We start from the raw sequence: 18,346 nt of genomic DNA on the forward strand, positions 1-18,346 counted from the left end.
TCATTAACAGGGATACAGCAAACTAAAGCATTAGCTATTACTAAAGCATTAGCTATTACAAAGTGCATCAGTGCCTCCAAAAACTCATGAATGCAGTGAGGTAAAGAAAGCTCCTCTATGTTATCAACACTTAATTATGCAGCTTCATCTTTGCTGACAGTTACTGTAATACTATTTAATATGACACTTTGGTTTTGGCCAAGGTATTCGTATTGTTTTCTGCATAAACATTGTCATTACACTTAAAGTTATCTCCCTCTTGGAAGTTGCCTCCCACAGCTCATTTCACATGCTCTTCAAATGAGCTTTGCCTTTTTCTGGAGGATAAAGTACTTCCGAGTTAAGTAATTCTGGTCCGTCTGGTGGTATGGTTTGGTTTACACGGATCTGGTCTTCTGTACAACTGATAATTATTTATACCATTTGCTAACTCTGGCCATTTTATGATCTTCAACATTTTTCAGTCCCATATACACAAAAAAAAAGGACAGTGTTTTGTTGAGGATTAAAAATTCCCATTTTGTATTAAAAAAAAGCCTTAGAAAGCTAGTAATCAGAACCCACAGCTCTGAACTGTGTAATTTACCTCCATGGTTCTCCTCTTAATTAACGTTATTTCAAAGTTCTTCCACTCCCAGCGTTGCTCCACGACATGGGCAAAAATGACATGTCCGTTTCCACATGCTCCAGCTAGTTGAGTGCCATCAATAGACCAAGCAATATTAAATATGCTGCCAGTGTTTGGCTTCTCTAAAGCATAAGACCACTTGCAGAAAAAGAGAAAAGAATTCTTAATTTTTTGGCACTTTTTGGAAATGATTTATTGTAATAAACAGATTTGCACGGTTATAATTTTTAAGAAACATCAATGAACTGACTTTTTATTACAGCTTGAATAAGCAAACCAAAGAGATTAGATGTCTTAAGTCAGATTCTTGAAAAACAGGGATACAAAAAGGAAAACCATCAGGTATGGCAGAAATGAAAAATGTCACAATGCCTGAAGTACATTAGGTAGAAGCTATCTAGTCACAATACTTTTAAAGTGTGCTTAGTAATTCATAAATCTAGACAATCACTACATAAAAATTAAGAAAAAGTACTTAGAAACAATTATACTGGTTACATGGGTGCAAGGGGCTATGGTCTTAAATGCAATGCATTCAGTTTATGCTGCACTGACAGCAGCTCCTGAATACAGAAATAGCAAGGCCTGGGCAAAATCAGTCAGTATAAACAAGGCACTCCTATCCCGGTATACAGAGAATTGCAAAGCTCTTGTGTTGCTTATAGAATCACAGAATCGTAGAATCGTTTAGGTTGGAGAAGACCTTTAAGATCATCCAGTCCAACCATTAACCTACGCTACCAAGTCCACACTAAGCCAATCAAGGGTAGACTAGACTAAACCATGTCCCAAAGTGCCACCTCTGCCCGTTTTTTGAACACTTCCAGGGATGGGGACTCCACCACCTCTCTGGGCAGCCTGTTCCAATGCTTGACCACCCTTTCCGTGAAGAAATTTTTCCTACTATCCAACCTAAACCTCCCCCGGCGCAGCTTGAGCCCATTTCCTCTCGTCCTATCGCTAACTACTTGGGAGAAGAGACCAACACCCATGCTTCCAACATAAGGGACATCGGTGGATTAAGAAAGCTCCAAAAGCAATGCCTGTATACTGCTCTCCTCCTAACACAAAAAAAGAAGCTAGATACCCTGCCTACCTTTTCTCTAGCCTCTGTCGTTACTGTTCAAGGGAAAGATGTATTAAAAATTTCCAGTTGCTGTGCTTGCAATAACAACAAAAAATTGAAACACCACTGCAACTAAAGCAGCGACATCTGGCCTAGCTTTGGAGAGACCCAGAAACAATAGCTCTGTGTGTTGCATTCGGTTTAGACTAATTAAGAAGCGCTCACGGAGGAGTATCACAGTTTAATGTCGTGGGGCCACAGGTCAAATAAATATATTTCAGAATCTTACGATCAAAATTAGTGTATCTGCTTTCCTATGGAGCTAGAAATTCAAATAGTAGGCAAAATGGCATCATTGTACATTTTCCTACTAATTGGGTTTTGCAAGGTGGAAAGGCTCACTTGGACCTAAAGAATGCATTTCTGTGGTACTGCGGCTAACATTTTCCTTCGTCCTCTACTACTGGTTTACATCATCTACGTCTATGAAAATATAGTTATCAGTTTGGTTTGGTGGTTTTTAAATGGAGGCCCAAAATCATTGGGATAGCGGGAAGCTGTGAAAGCAGCAGTGACTGGAAGCTTGCAGAGCAGCACGGATCCGGGACCAGGAGACGCGCAGCTCAGCCGCAGGCAAACGACATCAGAGGTCATACAGCACTTGGTGAGCTGTGGGCTGGCTGCTAAAAGATGCTTTTAATAAAAAAATAAAGGAGCTTTATACTCTCTCGCAACAGGGCGTAAGCTGCATTTAGCATTTTAATTCCTTGCCTGCCTCTGCACGTGGCAGAGTGCCCCCCATCCTGCCCCGTGGAATCGCCTGTTCCAGTGCAAGGGGGATGCACAGGCAGAGCGTGCGCTTTAATGAAACAGCACGTCTTATCCGTTGACTTCCACCCATATTTTCATTCTGTTTTCATTCTGTTAGCATTGCAAAAAAATACAACTATAAATCCCTCTAGCACAAAGAATAAGCAAGAGGTATTAAAACTAGCATTTGCTTTTTTCCTTCTGATCCATAGCATGAATGTAGTTGCGAGAGAAGCTTACATTTAGTACTAAACTTAATTTTGTTCCTTTTCAATATTTACATTTCCTCCAGTGAAGAACTTTGTTCCTAAATTCCCCCAAGCCTTATGTACGAGACTCCTCTAAAGTTTAGCTGGATCCTTATTAACACGTTCTTGTAAAAAACTAGAAGAATTTTCAGACCAAGACACTTGTGTTCTCTCTCTCTTGCATCTCAGAAATACAGTTCATACACATCATCCCAAATCTCCAAGCAAGTGTTTCCCTGAAAGTGGATGACAAAAAATGAAACAACCGTTTTACGGGCCTTCAGGAAGACATTGAACCAGGTTTTAAAATGAGAAGCAAATCTCAACTATAGCCTCTTCAGAACTGTGTAGTAGAATATTTTAAAAAACATTTAGCAATTGAAAAATTATCTGAATATTCAAATACATTTGAAATCTTAAGAACCAAATCAGTAAGAAAAAACATGTGATTGAAGTTAAATGTAGACATTGGATTCTCATGACTTTTGGATACATGATATTATAGCAAAGGGGAGACAGTTGGAAGAAAATACTCACCTAATGTTTCTAACACATTTCATATTCTGATTTCTTTTGCAGTACACATAAAACCCAAGAAATACCAAGTCCTTCACACAAAGTCTTCATATGATTTATAAGAAATGAAATCACAAAAGTTACAGTAAAATAAAGGTGTCAGACTTAAACATTCAATAGCAAGGAAACACAATGGGATGAAATTCAACCTCCCAGTTGTGCTAATGATTTGCAGAATACTGTGTAAGATGAGCCACCGAGTTAAGGCTCTTTTACTGCCTACGCGCACGAGGGTGAGCAAAAGACAATGTCAGCACTGACTGAATTTCCAATTTCGAGCACTCAATTTTAAGGCTTCGGCTTCCATGCCTCTCGGCTCACACACATGCCATGCACTGCCTATATGATCTGCAGTGGCGGAGGGTAATTGCAATTTTTGGAGAAAAGTCCATAACCTACCCTTCTGTCTCAACGGGATGAATTCTGTATGAAACACTCTATAGTAATTAAGAGCATAATATTTAACTATGTCTGACATCCTTATATGGCAAATGAGTAAGCACTTGAGGTTGTAGGACAAATGATTGTAACAAGCACACCCAGAGAATGCTCTAAATGCCCCACATCTGAGACATATTTTTCACAGCTGGCCAGATGTGACCTATCTGAGAACAGTTTGAAGAAGTGCTATTTCAAAACTGAATATCGGGATCCTCCCAAACAGACTTTTTTCAGAATGAATAATAAAGGAGCATCAAGCCATCAAACTAAGAACCAGTTTAAGGAGCTTGAAGAATGTGGCTTTAGAGCTACATTTTTATGCATAGCAGATACACTGCACCTCTGAGAGGACACATTTCCAAAATGACTACTGGGGTTTTTTTAACCAGAAGTCTTTTTTTTTTTCAGGTAGTTGAAATACTGAGTAAAATATTTCCAGATTACAACTTAAGTTTTTTTTTAAAAAATATATAAAGCAATTACAAAGTTTTATTTTCCAGTTATCTTTGAAAGCTCTCAGTATAATTCAGACCACTCCAATGATTCATACTCCCTGCAGATGTCTGGTACATTTACCATGTACACAAAATGTTATAATAAAAATCATTTAGCTCTCCATTTGTAAGATAGGAACAATTTTTAAAAACCGAAATAGCTGTTACGTATTTCCTAGATACACTGAGTTAAAAAAAAAAAAAAAAGGCATAATGTGACTATATGAATGACTGTATGAACGCTGTTCTAACATTAGCTGCCATATTATACTTTTATATTACTGTTTGGCTTATACTTTTCCTGTGTCATAATTAATTTTTCATTTAATTCATCGAACTCTCTCAAGAACAAAAACAGTAGTTGTAAGAGTTTCATTATATTAAACAAACACATAAAAGCAGTAACTTAAGCTTCCCTTTTCTGATTGCACAATGTAGTAAAAAAAGATGAAGTACTATAGTCATTGAATACTGACTTCCATAAATGGAAACTGAGTAGGCTCTTGAGATGTCGGTGAAATTATTTCAATGAGCAGATTCAGAGAACTCTGTGTCCCAGGAACAAGGACAGTCTTTCACATGTATAATATTGATGCTCCAAGACTCAATATGAAGGATCTAGTTAGTTATTATTTCTGGACCGAACGCAATAAATTAAGAATGGTTATCCACAGCATAAATGTTTTGAAAAAACACAGCGGAGTATTTTCTTAAATTTTAAATTATAAGGGTAATACTGCTGTCAGCTGTGCAAAGGACACTTGGTTGTTCCTGGCTGTTTCGGCTCTGTCTACCGGTACGTGGAGTTTTGAACAGGGAATGCTGACACAAGCTGAACTACAGCTGATACTGCTGAACCTCCCCATGATGTCAGAATCTACACAGCATACCTAATCCACCGACTGCAGTAATAGTCTTTGCCCATTGTTTTGCCTTTGTTTATGAAAAGAAAGGGTGCAGTCTCCTCCACAATCCACTCCAGGAATCAGAACGCGGAATGGAATAACAGCAAACACATGCTCTTGTCCCTTTATGCCCCAACTGATATAGAACAAGACGAGTTCTTCTTGGAACAGGCTGCCCAGAGAGGTGGGGGAGTCCCCATCCCTGGAAATGTTCAAAAAATGGGTAGATGTGGCACTTGGGGACATGGTTTAGTCTAGTCTACCCTTGATTGGCTTAGAGTAGACTTGGTAGTGTAGGTTAATGGTTGGACTGGATGATCTTAAAGGTCTTTTCCAACCTAAACGATTCTGTGATTCTATGAGTGTGCTAGAACCAGCCTCCAGTCCAAGTCTGACACTCGAAGAAAGTTTCAGGTCCTAATAACAGAGGACTTCTATTTATGATTTCTTTTTAAGGGAAGGCTCAGTTTTCCTTGTGCCCCATAGGGCATTTCACAGAGGTAGCTGACATCTGAAAATACATTATAGTCTGAATGTCCATTAAAAGCTGGCAACCAGCTCGCACTACTTCCGAGCGATGAACCGACACTTCAATACAAACTGCCCAGAAGCTTCTAATCAGAAAATGAGTATTAACTTTCTGATGTAATGGAAGGCAAATTGGATCTTACAAGATCATAAAAATCAATTATCCAAAGCAAATCCATGCTTAGGTGCACCAGAAACACCTGAATATGCACACATATATGAAATTAGCTCGTAGGAAATACATATGTATATATGTCTATATAAGCTCCCCCCTAGCTATTTTACTCGGTATAAAATATAATTATATTTTACAATATAAGAAGACTTATTAAGCTTTCAGTTCCTACCACACAGGAATGCACAAAAGGTTCTACAAACCAGAGACAACGTGCATAACTGGAGGTAAGGAAATCCAGCACTACATGTGACTGACTATAGGGCAATGTGCCTGAAGAGGAGAAACTATCCTTGCCATGACTACTGAAGTACAGAACTACGAAGGATTCCTGTTGCCTTCTTAAACGTTTGTTGAACTTCACCCCAGTAATTAATGTGAATTATCAAGAACTAAGCCATGACCTCCAGGTGAGGTATTAAGCTGCATTTTAGAAGAACAAAGCCAAGCAGAGGGTATCTAAAATTCTCCTGAAATCAAGCACATGCTCAATTGTTAGACCCAAGAACTAAAAATGGGATGACAAACTGTCCCATATAAATTCTTAACCTTATAAAATGAAACATTGATGTAGTTCTTTAAATAGATTATTACTTCCATAGATGATCCATATGTTTTCATTTTCTTCCAGAAGTTACATTAGCCAATTCTAATAAATTGAAATATGCCAACTTGGAAAGAATTGGTCAACAACATAACTCCATGGGAAACCTATCTGTAATATTTTTTTCTTTTATTGAGCTACAAAGAATTCAGGACTATGACTGTTAATAAAGGTAGATGAAATAGAGACAGCACAGAAAAAAAACCTTATTTTTGTTACACTGCCAAATGCATGTCTCTGTGAAACGAGACTAAAACTAAATGTAATGGGATCAAAGCTCATTGTAACTCTATACAAAACAGATTTGCCTGGGTTTTCCTAGTGCTCTAGTTTAGAATAATTCAGCGCTATCAGAAGAGTATGAAAACATATGCACTGTATGCCTTCACTTCCAAAATCTTGCTCTCTCTTTTATATTTGTCTAATATCTAATGTTAATTTAAAGGATAAATGACGTTAATTTTACAATAGTCACACAATTTACTGTCCTGAATGAAAAATCATGGCTTTAATGCTAAACACTTAAACTATTTTCAAAGCTTCTCTGTAGATAGTTACATTATTTTCAAAGCTTCTCTTTGTCGACAGTTTAAAAAATAAGGAAGTAAGGACAAACAGTGCTAACTATTTAACGTATGACCAACCCTGGACGTCAAATTAATGTAATCGACTTCCATTAAGTTCAAGTCCGTATCTTTTTGAGAAAAAGCTGGATAGAAATATGTTATCACAGAGCTCAGTATTTTTTAGCCATAGTGCCATACTCACACTTGTTTTAACTGGGGTGGCGGGTGAGGAGTAGTTGTTACACTTGCAGAATGTTTTCCTTTATTTTCTACAGATATTAGGCAATATTCCCTAAATTTTTTTATTAAGTTTTCCAAATGTTTTTTATAGAATTTCTAGCAAAATTAGACATTCCATGGAGCAAGCTATGGAAATATAAAGCCACATATAACAGAATCAGTCAAATATGCAAACTATCAGTCTAGTAAAATGGCCACAATTTGTTCTGTGATAAAAGAGAGTTTGTAGACTGTACGTAATCATTTAAAAACACTAACTCGCAGATTTATGCAGAGAATTGCTTTCATTACAAAGCACTTGCCAAGCATAGTGATGAAATCAAGATAAAAGTAAATCAAAGGGCAAGATTTAGCAGCCAAAGAAACATCAATTTATTTATGAAAACAGATTGTAGATAAACATCACCAGAAAAAATGTTTAACACGAAGAGCACAATTAATTTGGAAAATAAAAACAACGAAAAATCAAATCAAACTGATCAATCCCCGCTAAGGGTAAATAAATCCTTAATGGAAGAAAATCTAAAAGGCCTCCCCGAAACAAATGCATAAATACGTTCAGTGTTAATTAAAACATAAATGTGATTCCCTCTTTGCTAGCTTTTGTTGGCAATTCTAAAAGGATTAATTTGACCACTGTGTTTCTCTTTAAAGTTTTTTGTCAATTATCCTTCTACACTCTCCAAAGCACTGGGAAAGCAACCTGTCTTTGGAGCAGATGGGTACGGTCCATTTTCTAAGCTGCTTATGTGGGAGTGGAGTGGGAAAGGAGGAAATCGGGGAATTTCAGTCATTCTTACCATCTCTTACTGTGTAAATATTTTGACCTGATCAGCAATGTCAAGGGAAGCATGCCGAGCCACAGGAAATAGCTTACATAAATGAACTTTTTAAGCACTGCCCTCCATCCAAGTGATTAGATTCTGAAAAGCTGTGAGCAACAGGAAGGCTAAAGTCTATCCATCAATACATCCAGCTTTACATTTCAATATATATACTTAAAAATTAATCTCAGCACTCTGCAGGATTAATGATCACGGACACTAAAGCAGACAACATATTTCAACATTAAATATATTTTGCTTGGTATTCTGCAGGATAGCCTTAATAATTTCTTTTAGATACATGATGCTATCAGAGCAAAAGCGATTTTTAAATGAAGAAATAAAACTTCTAAAAGTTACTATTATACCTGTAGCTTTCTTTTTTAACATGAAGCTGCTAGAACAAAGCATCCAGGTAGAAAGAAAAGGAGAAAAGAACATACACTAACAGGATTTAATTTAATTATGTCCCCAAACTAAACACATATGCTAGAGAAGAGTTAATGATATATATATCGCCTGATGGCTCCCTGAGGAGCAATCTGCCAATACAGCTCCATTACATCAGACATAATAAAAATGTCTGTGTTGACCAGTAAAAGCCAGGTCTGGTTCTCTTCAAACTCCATCACTCTGGTGGTATGTGAATCATTCATCCTTTTCCCTCAATACCAGCAAAACTAGTTCTTTAGTAACTATTTACATTTAATGTCAGGAAAGAAACTTTCACGGAAAATCGTGACTTTTGAAGAGAATAAATTATCATTGCTAGCTGCTAAACAGACAAAAGCATCTGGCACTAGCTACTGTACATGTCTTCGTTTCTTTAAGAAAGGAGTAATAAACCAGGTTAAAGAACCCTTAATTTTATGAAAATATAAACCTATCTGCATTAAAATTTCAAACAAAGTCCACAAGCCTGTTCAATATTAAATGCTGATTAAAAAATTACTGGTTTTCAGCTAGCAGGAGTTTGAACCATACTTACAGTAAATTATACTACATAATAAGTGGCAAGAAAAAACAGTAAGGCCCTGGGGATCAGAAACAAAAGCTATACGCTATGAAACAGCATACACGACAGCAGAAAAAGAACTCTAGTATTTTTCTTTCTTTTCTATTGCACCAGACTTTGCCACATTTAAGCATAAATCTAAACTGAGTGCAAAATGCAATTTAAATTGTCGGCCTCACCCACACAAGGGTATATTTATTTCAGTTTACCACTTGTTGGTATAGCTCAGTGATCCCAGTACTCAGAAAGGAGATGGAAGGTGGTTGGGGAAGAAGAGGGCATGGTTTAAAGTGCTGGTTTGAGAAGAAAATACTAATGACTACTCTGATTGTTTAAATCAATATATGTTACATAATGTAGTCCAACACAGATGTAATTACACTAATATAAATTGCTTTATGCAAACATACCTTATTTGGCTTCATCAAATGAAATATGGTGTATGTATATAAACAATTCTACAACAGCATATTTATATAGGGAGATGGAAAGGTGACAGTCAGGGTCTTATAATTATGTTTTAAGTGGAGTTAAGTGGCACATTAAATGGAGAAAAATCTTCCTATCCACCTTGCCTAGGAACAAAAGCTTTGAGGCAATTCTACAGGACCCTTCTAAGGGAATCAGCAAGTGTTAACCCAACCAGAGGAATGCCAGGGAGAGGAAGAGATGTCCCCACTGGTGATGTAGCCACTTAACAACTATCCGAGTGTCCCATCCTCTAACAGCTGAGGCAGACTGCACAACCTTTACGACTGTACGTATAGAGACAATTTATCCATTTTCTTCTGCAAAGAGAAATAGTATCCAATTCTGAACAAAACAGAGGCAGATAAATCTAACAGTAAGATACATCTTCTTTAAAAAGAATAATTTCAAGGATGAAAAATATGAAATGATGGAAATTGCACTCTGCTCTCCAGCCTTATAGCATTATCTTCTTTACTTCATTATCTTTTATACCCACTTCAATATCTTTTTTACTTATGTAAGTTGTACCCCAACCTTTTGCACACGCTCATACCTCAGGCTCCAACTCTACTCACTACTCTACTCCTCTAAACTTTCTAGTGTGTTTGTAACACACAGGTAATAAAAATCTCTTTAACATAAAAATCTTAAAAATGTCAATATCAAAATAAAACAACTTTTTTCAAAATTGGAAAATTAATACTTTCCAAAAGAAAACAGCATATGAGTACTTTTGTTTTGCTTCAAGATAATCATCATAAAATTTTACTTATACAGATTAAATAGCACTAGGAATTTTTCAAAGTAAGTAAGAGGAAAAGGCACAGAAAATAGAAGCAATCCCTACTTCAAATTTAATGCCCAGCTTACACTTACTTGTGTCAGCAAAGATCACTGAAACCAGAATCTGCATAGAAAGTGAAATATGAAGAGTCAGAGATCTTATCCTGCATGCCCCTTCTCATATACTTTTTAAAGGCTCTTATTCATGAATGTAAAAATACTTGAAACACATAGTCCAAATTCATGGTAAGGAGAACCATACTCTACTGAAGATGCCCAAAAACACCACAGCAAATGCTGTTTTCCCAGTCTGAGCAAAAGAATAACAAACATAACAAGAAAAGAGGTACAGAATGGGACAATAAAAGTCCCAAAGCAGCACGGTTCAATGCAACACAAGTCTGAACAAAAAGTTATAGAATCACAGAATCGTTTAGGTTGGAAAAGGCCTTTAAGATCATCCAGTCCAACCATTAACCTACACTACCAAGTCCACACTAAATCAATCAAGGGTAGACTAGACTAAACCATGTCCCAAAGTGCCACCTCTGCCCATTTTTGAACACTTCCAGGGATGGGGACTCCACCACCTCTCTGGGCAGCCTGGTCCAATGCTTGACCACCCTTTCTGTAAAGACATTTTTCCTAATTTCCAACCTAAACCTCCCCCGGTGCAGCTTGAGCCCATTTCCTCTCATCCTATCGCTAGCTCCATGGGAGAGGAGACCAACACCCACCTCCCTGCCCCCTCCTTTCAGGGAGTTGTAGAGAGCGATCAGGTCTCCCCTCAGCCTCCTCTTCTCCAGGCTGAACACCCCCAGCTCCCTCAGCCGCTCCCCACCAGCCCTGTGCTCCAGACCCTGCCCCAGCTCCGTTGCCCTTCTCTGGACACGCCCCAGCACCCCAATGTCCTTCCTGTGCTGAGGGGAACAAAACTGGACACAGCATTCCAGGTGCGGCCTCACCAGCGCCGAGCACAGGGGCACAATCACCTCCCTGCTCCTGCTGGCCACACTATCCCTGACACAAGCCAGGATGCTGTTGGCCTTCTTGGCCACCTGGGCACACTGCTGGCTCATGTTCAGCCGCTGTCCACCAACACCACCAGGTCCTTTTCGGCCAGGCAGCTTTCCAGCCACCCTTCCCCAAGCCTGCAGCGCTGCATGGGGTTGTTGTGACCCAAGTGCAGGACCCAGCACTTGGCCTTGTTGAACCTCATCCAGTTGGCCTCGGCCCACCGGTCCAGCCTGTCCAGGTCCCTCTGCAGGGCCATCCCACCCTCCAGCAGATCGACACTCCCACCCAGCTTGGTGTCACCTGCAAACTTACTGAGGGTGCACTCAATCCCCTCACCCAGATCATCAATAAAGATATTAAACAAGGCTGGCCCCAAACCAGAGCCCTGGGGAACACCGCTCGTGTTGCAGAACCACAGGAAAATCCACAGAGACAATCAGGTCATTCTGTGCTCTGGGCTAACTTACTTAGAATACCAATGAAGGTAGATGAAACTGCATTATATTAATTTTAATTGGAGACCAAGTTGAAAAAAAAAACCTAGGTCAACAACAACAAATTCGGAGTAAAGCTTCAAGGGGAGTGGGGGGGAGGAAAAAAAAAAAAAAAAAGAGAAACAAAGGTATCTCCTTTGGGAGCCTTTCTTCTCTCACAACAGTTAAGTAGTAATAGAGATGCTCAGATAAGAGGATTAAAGTATGTCTTTAGCTTGAAAAAAATGTGCCGTCTAGCCATCAGAAGTAGAAGCATGAATGTTCTCTTAGCTCCTCTTTTACTACTGCTTCAGCCTTACCATTTTTATACGCCTGACAATTGCATTTGGTGATCTCCTCATCAGATGTGCTTCTCAACTCTTATTATTTAACTTTTTTTCTTAAAAAATACTAAGAGCACAGGACAGAGTTCCTCTACCTCCTTTTTTAAGACAGGTTATGGTTATACACGCCTTGCTTTTTATGGTTAATAACTGCATTTTATGATTGTCTTACAAGAGATGCTTGTAAACTCTTTGTATTTTTAAGGGAAAAAGCTACAAAATGCACAGAATCATTTAATGTCCTGAAAGGTAAAATATTATAAAAAAATTTTATCCAGCCCAAAACATATTTGGAAGTGCAGCTAAGCAGATCAAGAAGGCAATACCTTCATCAGACACACCCAGTAGAAAGGTGCTGGAAGTCACGAGTAGTTTTTGCTAATAAAAACACGCACCTATACATGTATATCCTCAGGAATATTTACTGTATTATCAATAAATTTGTACAATTCCACATCTGCTATTTCTCAGAATTGTTACTTACCCCAGTTTTATCGCATAGACGCAAAGTATGAAAAGACCCCACAGCAAATAATTCTCCATCCACAGCCCAGGCAACAGATGTTATAGGATATTCATGGGGCTGTGAGCTATACAGTAGACGTCCATAACTGTCCCAAACCTGTAAAAAAAATTAAATATATACCTATATATAGTTTGGGCATACCTTTACTTATTCTAGAGCTACCATTTTCCCTCACAATCACAGAAGTTGCAGAAATATACTCAAGATCTTAAGTTATTTCAGTGCCTTTTTGTGTAACTAGAAAAATTGCATATATTATAGTTCACTTTTCATTAAAGGTTGCTCCTAATCAATATTGGTTTGTTTAATGCAATAGACTTTGCTTTGCTGCTATGGCAAATGTTACATTATTCTGTATAAAATATTTTCAACTAATGAGTTTTGTTTCCTGCAAATTACTGTAAGTCTGTAAAACAACCACAAGGTTTATTCTATTTGCACTCGTTTCCCAACAATGGGAGGCACCTCTGCAAATTTCTAGACCAAAAGACATTTTCTCACTGATTGAAGCCAACAGCATACCAGGAAGCCAATTCACAGAATGAAGTAATTTGATGTTAACACTTCGATAATTTTTTTTTTTATTTCTTAATTGTGTACATTTTTATCACAGCCATTATACACTCAGACAATGATAGAACCAACATATGATAAAATCAAAGATAAGTTCCTACTTAAGGGGAGAAACACAGTATGCGCTTTCCATTTTGGATACAGAATATTCTAACCAAAAAGTTTCCTAAGGGATTCACTAATGCTTCTGTAATAGAAAACAGTAGTTTTATCTCCTCTAATTTTATATGTCATTACCTTTTTCAGTATATGTCATAGCTTATACCATTTCAAGCAATCATTTCTATATTTCTACATATTTTCCTTCCAGAGTTTGGTTCACTTGCATTTTACCTATTCTTATTCTGCTGTGTTTTAAAAAAAAAAAAAACAAAAACCCCAAACCAGTTCTAATTTTATGCTCCTACTCAGAGTGAGATGTATCTACAAATAATACAACTTAGGGTAACAAGTTTTTCTTGAAAACTGAAAGACTTCTCACTTAAATTTGAGCTTCCAAGTTTTATTAAAATTAGAAAATGTCAGAACGCCTAATATATTTTTCGGTCATTTAGTTTCCCCTAAAAAGTTAACCAGCACTCACCTTGTATTTGCAATCTTCACCTGCAGAAAGAATAAGATCATTAACCGAGTTCCAGTCAGTTTTTAAAATAAGTCCATCATGGGCTTTCCACTGAAACAGAAAAAAATAAATTAAGCATAGATGCAACGAGTCTGCCAACTTCTATTTTTAATATTTATCATTCATCATTTACTAGTATTCATACACTCCAATGCAGATGAGGTTTTCCAACATTACAAATGCACAGACATCATCTCTTCTACAGAAAAATAAATACAGCTTGAACAATGCAGAATGAAAGCATAATAATCTGCACTAAAAGCATGTTCTAAACAGTTGCTTCTTATCTTTCTGCCTTTTTGTAACAAATGAAAAGGGAAAGACTTCTGTATCTTTTTGCTTTTTCTTTATTTATAAAAAGGGAAATGCTTAATCACATGCCCAAAGAATATCCACAGCAGAAATTGTCTAATTTTTTTTTTTTTTTTAGTTTAGAGAACTGAACAATGTCCTTATTCTCAAAAAAACCTAAAAGGAGGGGGTGGGGGGAAATGAGTGGTACACGTGTTGCATGGAAAATTTTAGCACAATCATTTTATGGCTGGCAAAACTCTAGATAACTGAAAACAGTTTTCATGTGGAAGTGTGAGACAACCTTAATGTATTAATGATACCTGCAAAACTTTAGCATTTGGCTGAAGAGGTTTAATAATCAGATGCTTCCCTGAAGTATAGAGAACTTTTTCAGAATCAGGTCCCCAGGCTACTGAGTACACTGGTGTTCCTGTAGACAGAAAGAAAGAAAAAAAAACAAAACAAAAACAAACAAACCATTTATTACTTATCTGATCAAATTATGCAGAAACTGCTATAGCCACTTCAAACTGGTTACTTAAAATCATACATCAAAAGTTCAGGAGTGGGAGAAAGCCAAACTAGGGGCAACCATTTGTCCTCCACACTTGTCTGACTGCACTTACAGCCATGTTTACTGGTTCACTTCATGGTTTAGACAGCCATAGGACCAGCAGTAAGAGACAGACACAACCCAGAAAGACACCGCCGAAGACTTCAGCTCATGCTGCATACCCTTCCAACACTCTTCAAGGAAATAAAAATACATAGGGTGAAGTCCGGGCAAATTCACTTGAGTAAACCGTCAAACACCTACCACTTTCAATGGAACCACTCTAAATTTAACTCTGAACAAATCAACTCTATGCAAAACAAATAATGAATTGATGGCTTGTCCAATACTACATCTGCGTTACTGAAAAAGTGTATGACACTACTGCTGCTATAGGTGTGCTGGGTTTGGCTGGGACAGAGTTCATTTTCCTCGCAGTAGCTAGCATGGGGCTACGGTTTGGATTTGTGCCGCCAACAGCGCTGATCACCCAGGGACGTTTTGGTTCCTGCTGAGCAGCGCTGACCCAGAGCCAAGGCCTTTTCTGCTCCCCACCCCACCCCACAGCGAGCAGGCTGGGGGGCACGAGGAGCTGGGAGGGGACCCGGCCGGGACAGCTGAGCCCAGCTGCCCCAAGGGATGTCCCACACCCCATGGCCTCATGCTCAGCACACAGAGCTGGGGGGAGCAGGAAGGGGGGGACGTTGGGAGCGACGGCGTTTGTCTGCCCAAGTCAGCGTCAGGCGTGATGGAGCCCGGCTTTCCTGGGGATGGCTGAGCACCTGCCTGCCCACGGGAAGCAGGGAAGGAATTCCTTGGTTTGCTCTGCTTGCGTGCACAGCTTTTGCTTTCCCTATTCAACTGTCTTTATCTCAACCCACGAGTTTGCTCACTTTTACCCTTCTGGTTCTCTCCCCGACCCCACCGGCGGGGAGTGGGTGAGCAGCTGTGTGGGGCTGAGTTGCTGGCTGGGGTTAAACCACGACAATAGGTATCTCCTTTTCTCATACTGTACTTCTCTATTTTTTCAATGCATCACTTAACTTTTAAGACCCACCCATTTTATTGCAAGGTTTGTCCCCGCAGACTCTGACTACATTTACCACTTGCTTCTTCATTTCATGCTCTCTCTAAAACCACCTCTGGAAGCACTAAAATCACCAAATTTCTTCTATTATAAGAGTACTTCTTCAGTCAAATCATCTTCATAAGTAGACAATTTTGTTTCTTGAGCTTCACTGAACCTCATGTATATACTCCCAATGTTTTTGTTTCTCTGCTCTTAAAATAAGAATAAAAGCCTGACCAATGTATTCCAAGATATAGTTGAGCAAAGTAAGATGAGATTGTCCTTCTCACCTTTGGGTCGCCCTTCATCTTTAAGGTCCTTCTCTCTCACCTTGATGTACCAATCCGCTGGGTCATGGTTAACTGGGACACAGCAAAGATTTATGTTGCCCTTTCCATTTGTACAATTTTCTCTGTTATATCAAACAAAGCCCTTCATGGCCAATTTACTTTTAAGGTCTCTCTGCATTGTGGCATCTTTCATTCAGTATTAAAACGCTCACTCTTCCCAACTGCTCAATCCTCAAAGTTGGCCTTCAATGCCCAGCTGTCAAATCTTCAGATCTTCTCTCTTGCTATCTGTTTAGCTCGAGACAATTCCTACAAATACCTACAAAAGCATTTCATGTTTACCTTGAAATCCCTGCAAACTTGTTTACCAGAATACCTACGATACGATTAAATCCAATGCCGAGACCACTGACTATGATGCTGACCTATACCTAATTCAAAACCAACAAATATTTGTATCAAAAGCAAGCCCAGCAAGTCAGGTAGATGGTCCACCATGCCACCACCTATCATTTTAATACTGTATTTTTAATATTGCATCTTTATCAAACCTCATTATCTATTGCTATTTACCATGCTATTAATTTGTAAAGCTTTCATAAGTGAACAGTTTTACACAACTCCAGAAAACAAATAGTAATAGCTGCATTTTATGTTTACTTAATCTTTTATACTCTGATGTAATTTTATTCGTAATTGTCACTTAAGAGATACAGAAAATCAACATGACAACAATAATCCTAATCCTTATCAAGAGACATCAGAAAATAGCTCTTTTCACCTACAGTGGTGAGACGGAACACAAACGTGGGTAGAAAAAGCTTTGTATCACCTAAATTATTCTTTGTAAGATGTTTAGGCTCCATAATTAAGCCTCTAACAAAACACATATTTTTGTTTTGCTGCACACATAAAAAAACCCAAACATCCCATACACAAGCAACTTACAAATGACAACAAATAAAACTAGAGTGGCCTGCAGACTTCACAGATTTTTCCCAATTAACTGAAAACATTTTTTTTTTTGCAGAATGAAAACTCCAGAATGATGTATCTAGAATAAAGCTCACTGTTCTGTTTTAAAAACATATTATGTTGCAGTTTTCAAATGACCTTTTTTGAAAATAGAAGAAAGTAAAAAATTACATGGAAAAAGCATCCGGGGGGGGGGGGGGGGTGGGGTGGGGGGGCAGGTGGTGGAATCAGACTTGCCAACTATGCAAATATTTTCCATAGTACTTGACAGGATTAGTCTCCCCTGAAGATGAAGAATCTAAGTATTACGCTACTTGATTCCTTGCAAATAAAACTAAGAAAATTAAGTAAAGAGCATGTCCAAGCATTTATTTCTATCACAGCAAAAGCCCTGTAGCAATGGACAGCAAGTTTCAGGATAGTCTCAACGTTACAAGACATGGAAACAGTGCATATAAAACTGCAAGGAGGGAGCCTGTGTAACAAGTCTCTGCCAGACCATTCTTTCTACATTTTGTAAAACTTGCTTCCGTATCTTCTGAAATAGAATCATAGAATCGTTTAGGCTGGAAAAGCCCTTTAAGATCATCCAGTCCAACCATTAACCTACACTACCAAGTCTACTCTAAGCCAATCAAGGGTAGACTAGACTAAACCATGTCCCCAAGTGCCACATCTGCCCGTTTTTTGAACAATAGGAAATAGGAAAGAGCAGGCTTATTTCAGGCATCTGTTTTTCCCTAACAGACTTAATATTCTCACTGGCAGAAACGAGGCCTTTGGAGACACGATTCAATTGTCTGAACACAAGCACCCAAGCGACGCGATGCACCTACGGTACTCTAAGACGCCCGTGTGGAGCTTATGGGTACAACACAGGACCTGAACGAGATCCATCTCCTTCTGGAATAGATTTGGAGGTTACACTTACATTAACACAACTGAATTGTACCCCAAAAGTTCTGTTTGAGAAATAAGAAACCTCAGAAAGAGCAATTGTTACAACCTAAATGTTGGTATTTGACAATTTCGTAATTTTAGAAGAGGAAAATGGAAAGAAATTCTCCAAAATTCTCAGATATGCACTTCTTAGGGAGTCACGCATATTTGGAACTAAGTATCAAATGAATTAAAATTTAGCAAATAAACCATTTTTGTACATCTAAAATTTATGGTAATAAACAACCCCAAAAGACTTAAGAAATGCTCTTACATGGAAAATTTTCAAAGACACTT

The 18,346-nt window shown here is 38.3% G+C and overlaps 1 protein-coding gene across 1 annotated transcript in view; it reads right to left on the reverse strand.

The window, feature by feature from the left end:
- The window catches only part of IFT80 (intraflagellar transport 80), a 54,384-nt gene that overhangs the window by 19,304 nt on the left and 16,734 nt on the right, over positions 1-18,346 (reverse strand). The window contains exons 5-8 of the mRNA XM_075716530.1: positions 14,544-14,653; positions 13,891-13,980; positions 12,693-12,830; positions 587-766 (exon numbers count right to left, since the gene is read on the reverse strand). Of these exons, the coding sequence (XP_075572645.1) occupies positions 587-766; positions 12,693-12,830; positions 13,891-13,980; positions 14,544-14,653 (518 nt within the window). The remainder of the gene's footprint in view (positions 1-586; positions 767-12,692; positions 12,831-13,890; positions 13,981-14,543; positions 14,654-18,346) is intronic.

Source organism: Pelecanus crispus, chromosome 9 (genome assembly GCF_030463565.1).
Source record: "Pelecanus crispus isolate bPelCri1 chromosome 9, bPelCri1.pri, whole genome shotgun sequence".
Lineage (NCBI taxonomy): Eukaryota > Metazoa > Chordata > Aves > Pelecaniformes > Pelecanidae > Pelecanus > Pelecanus crispus.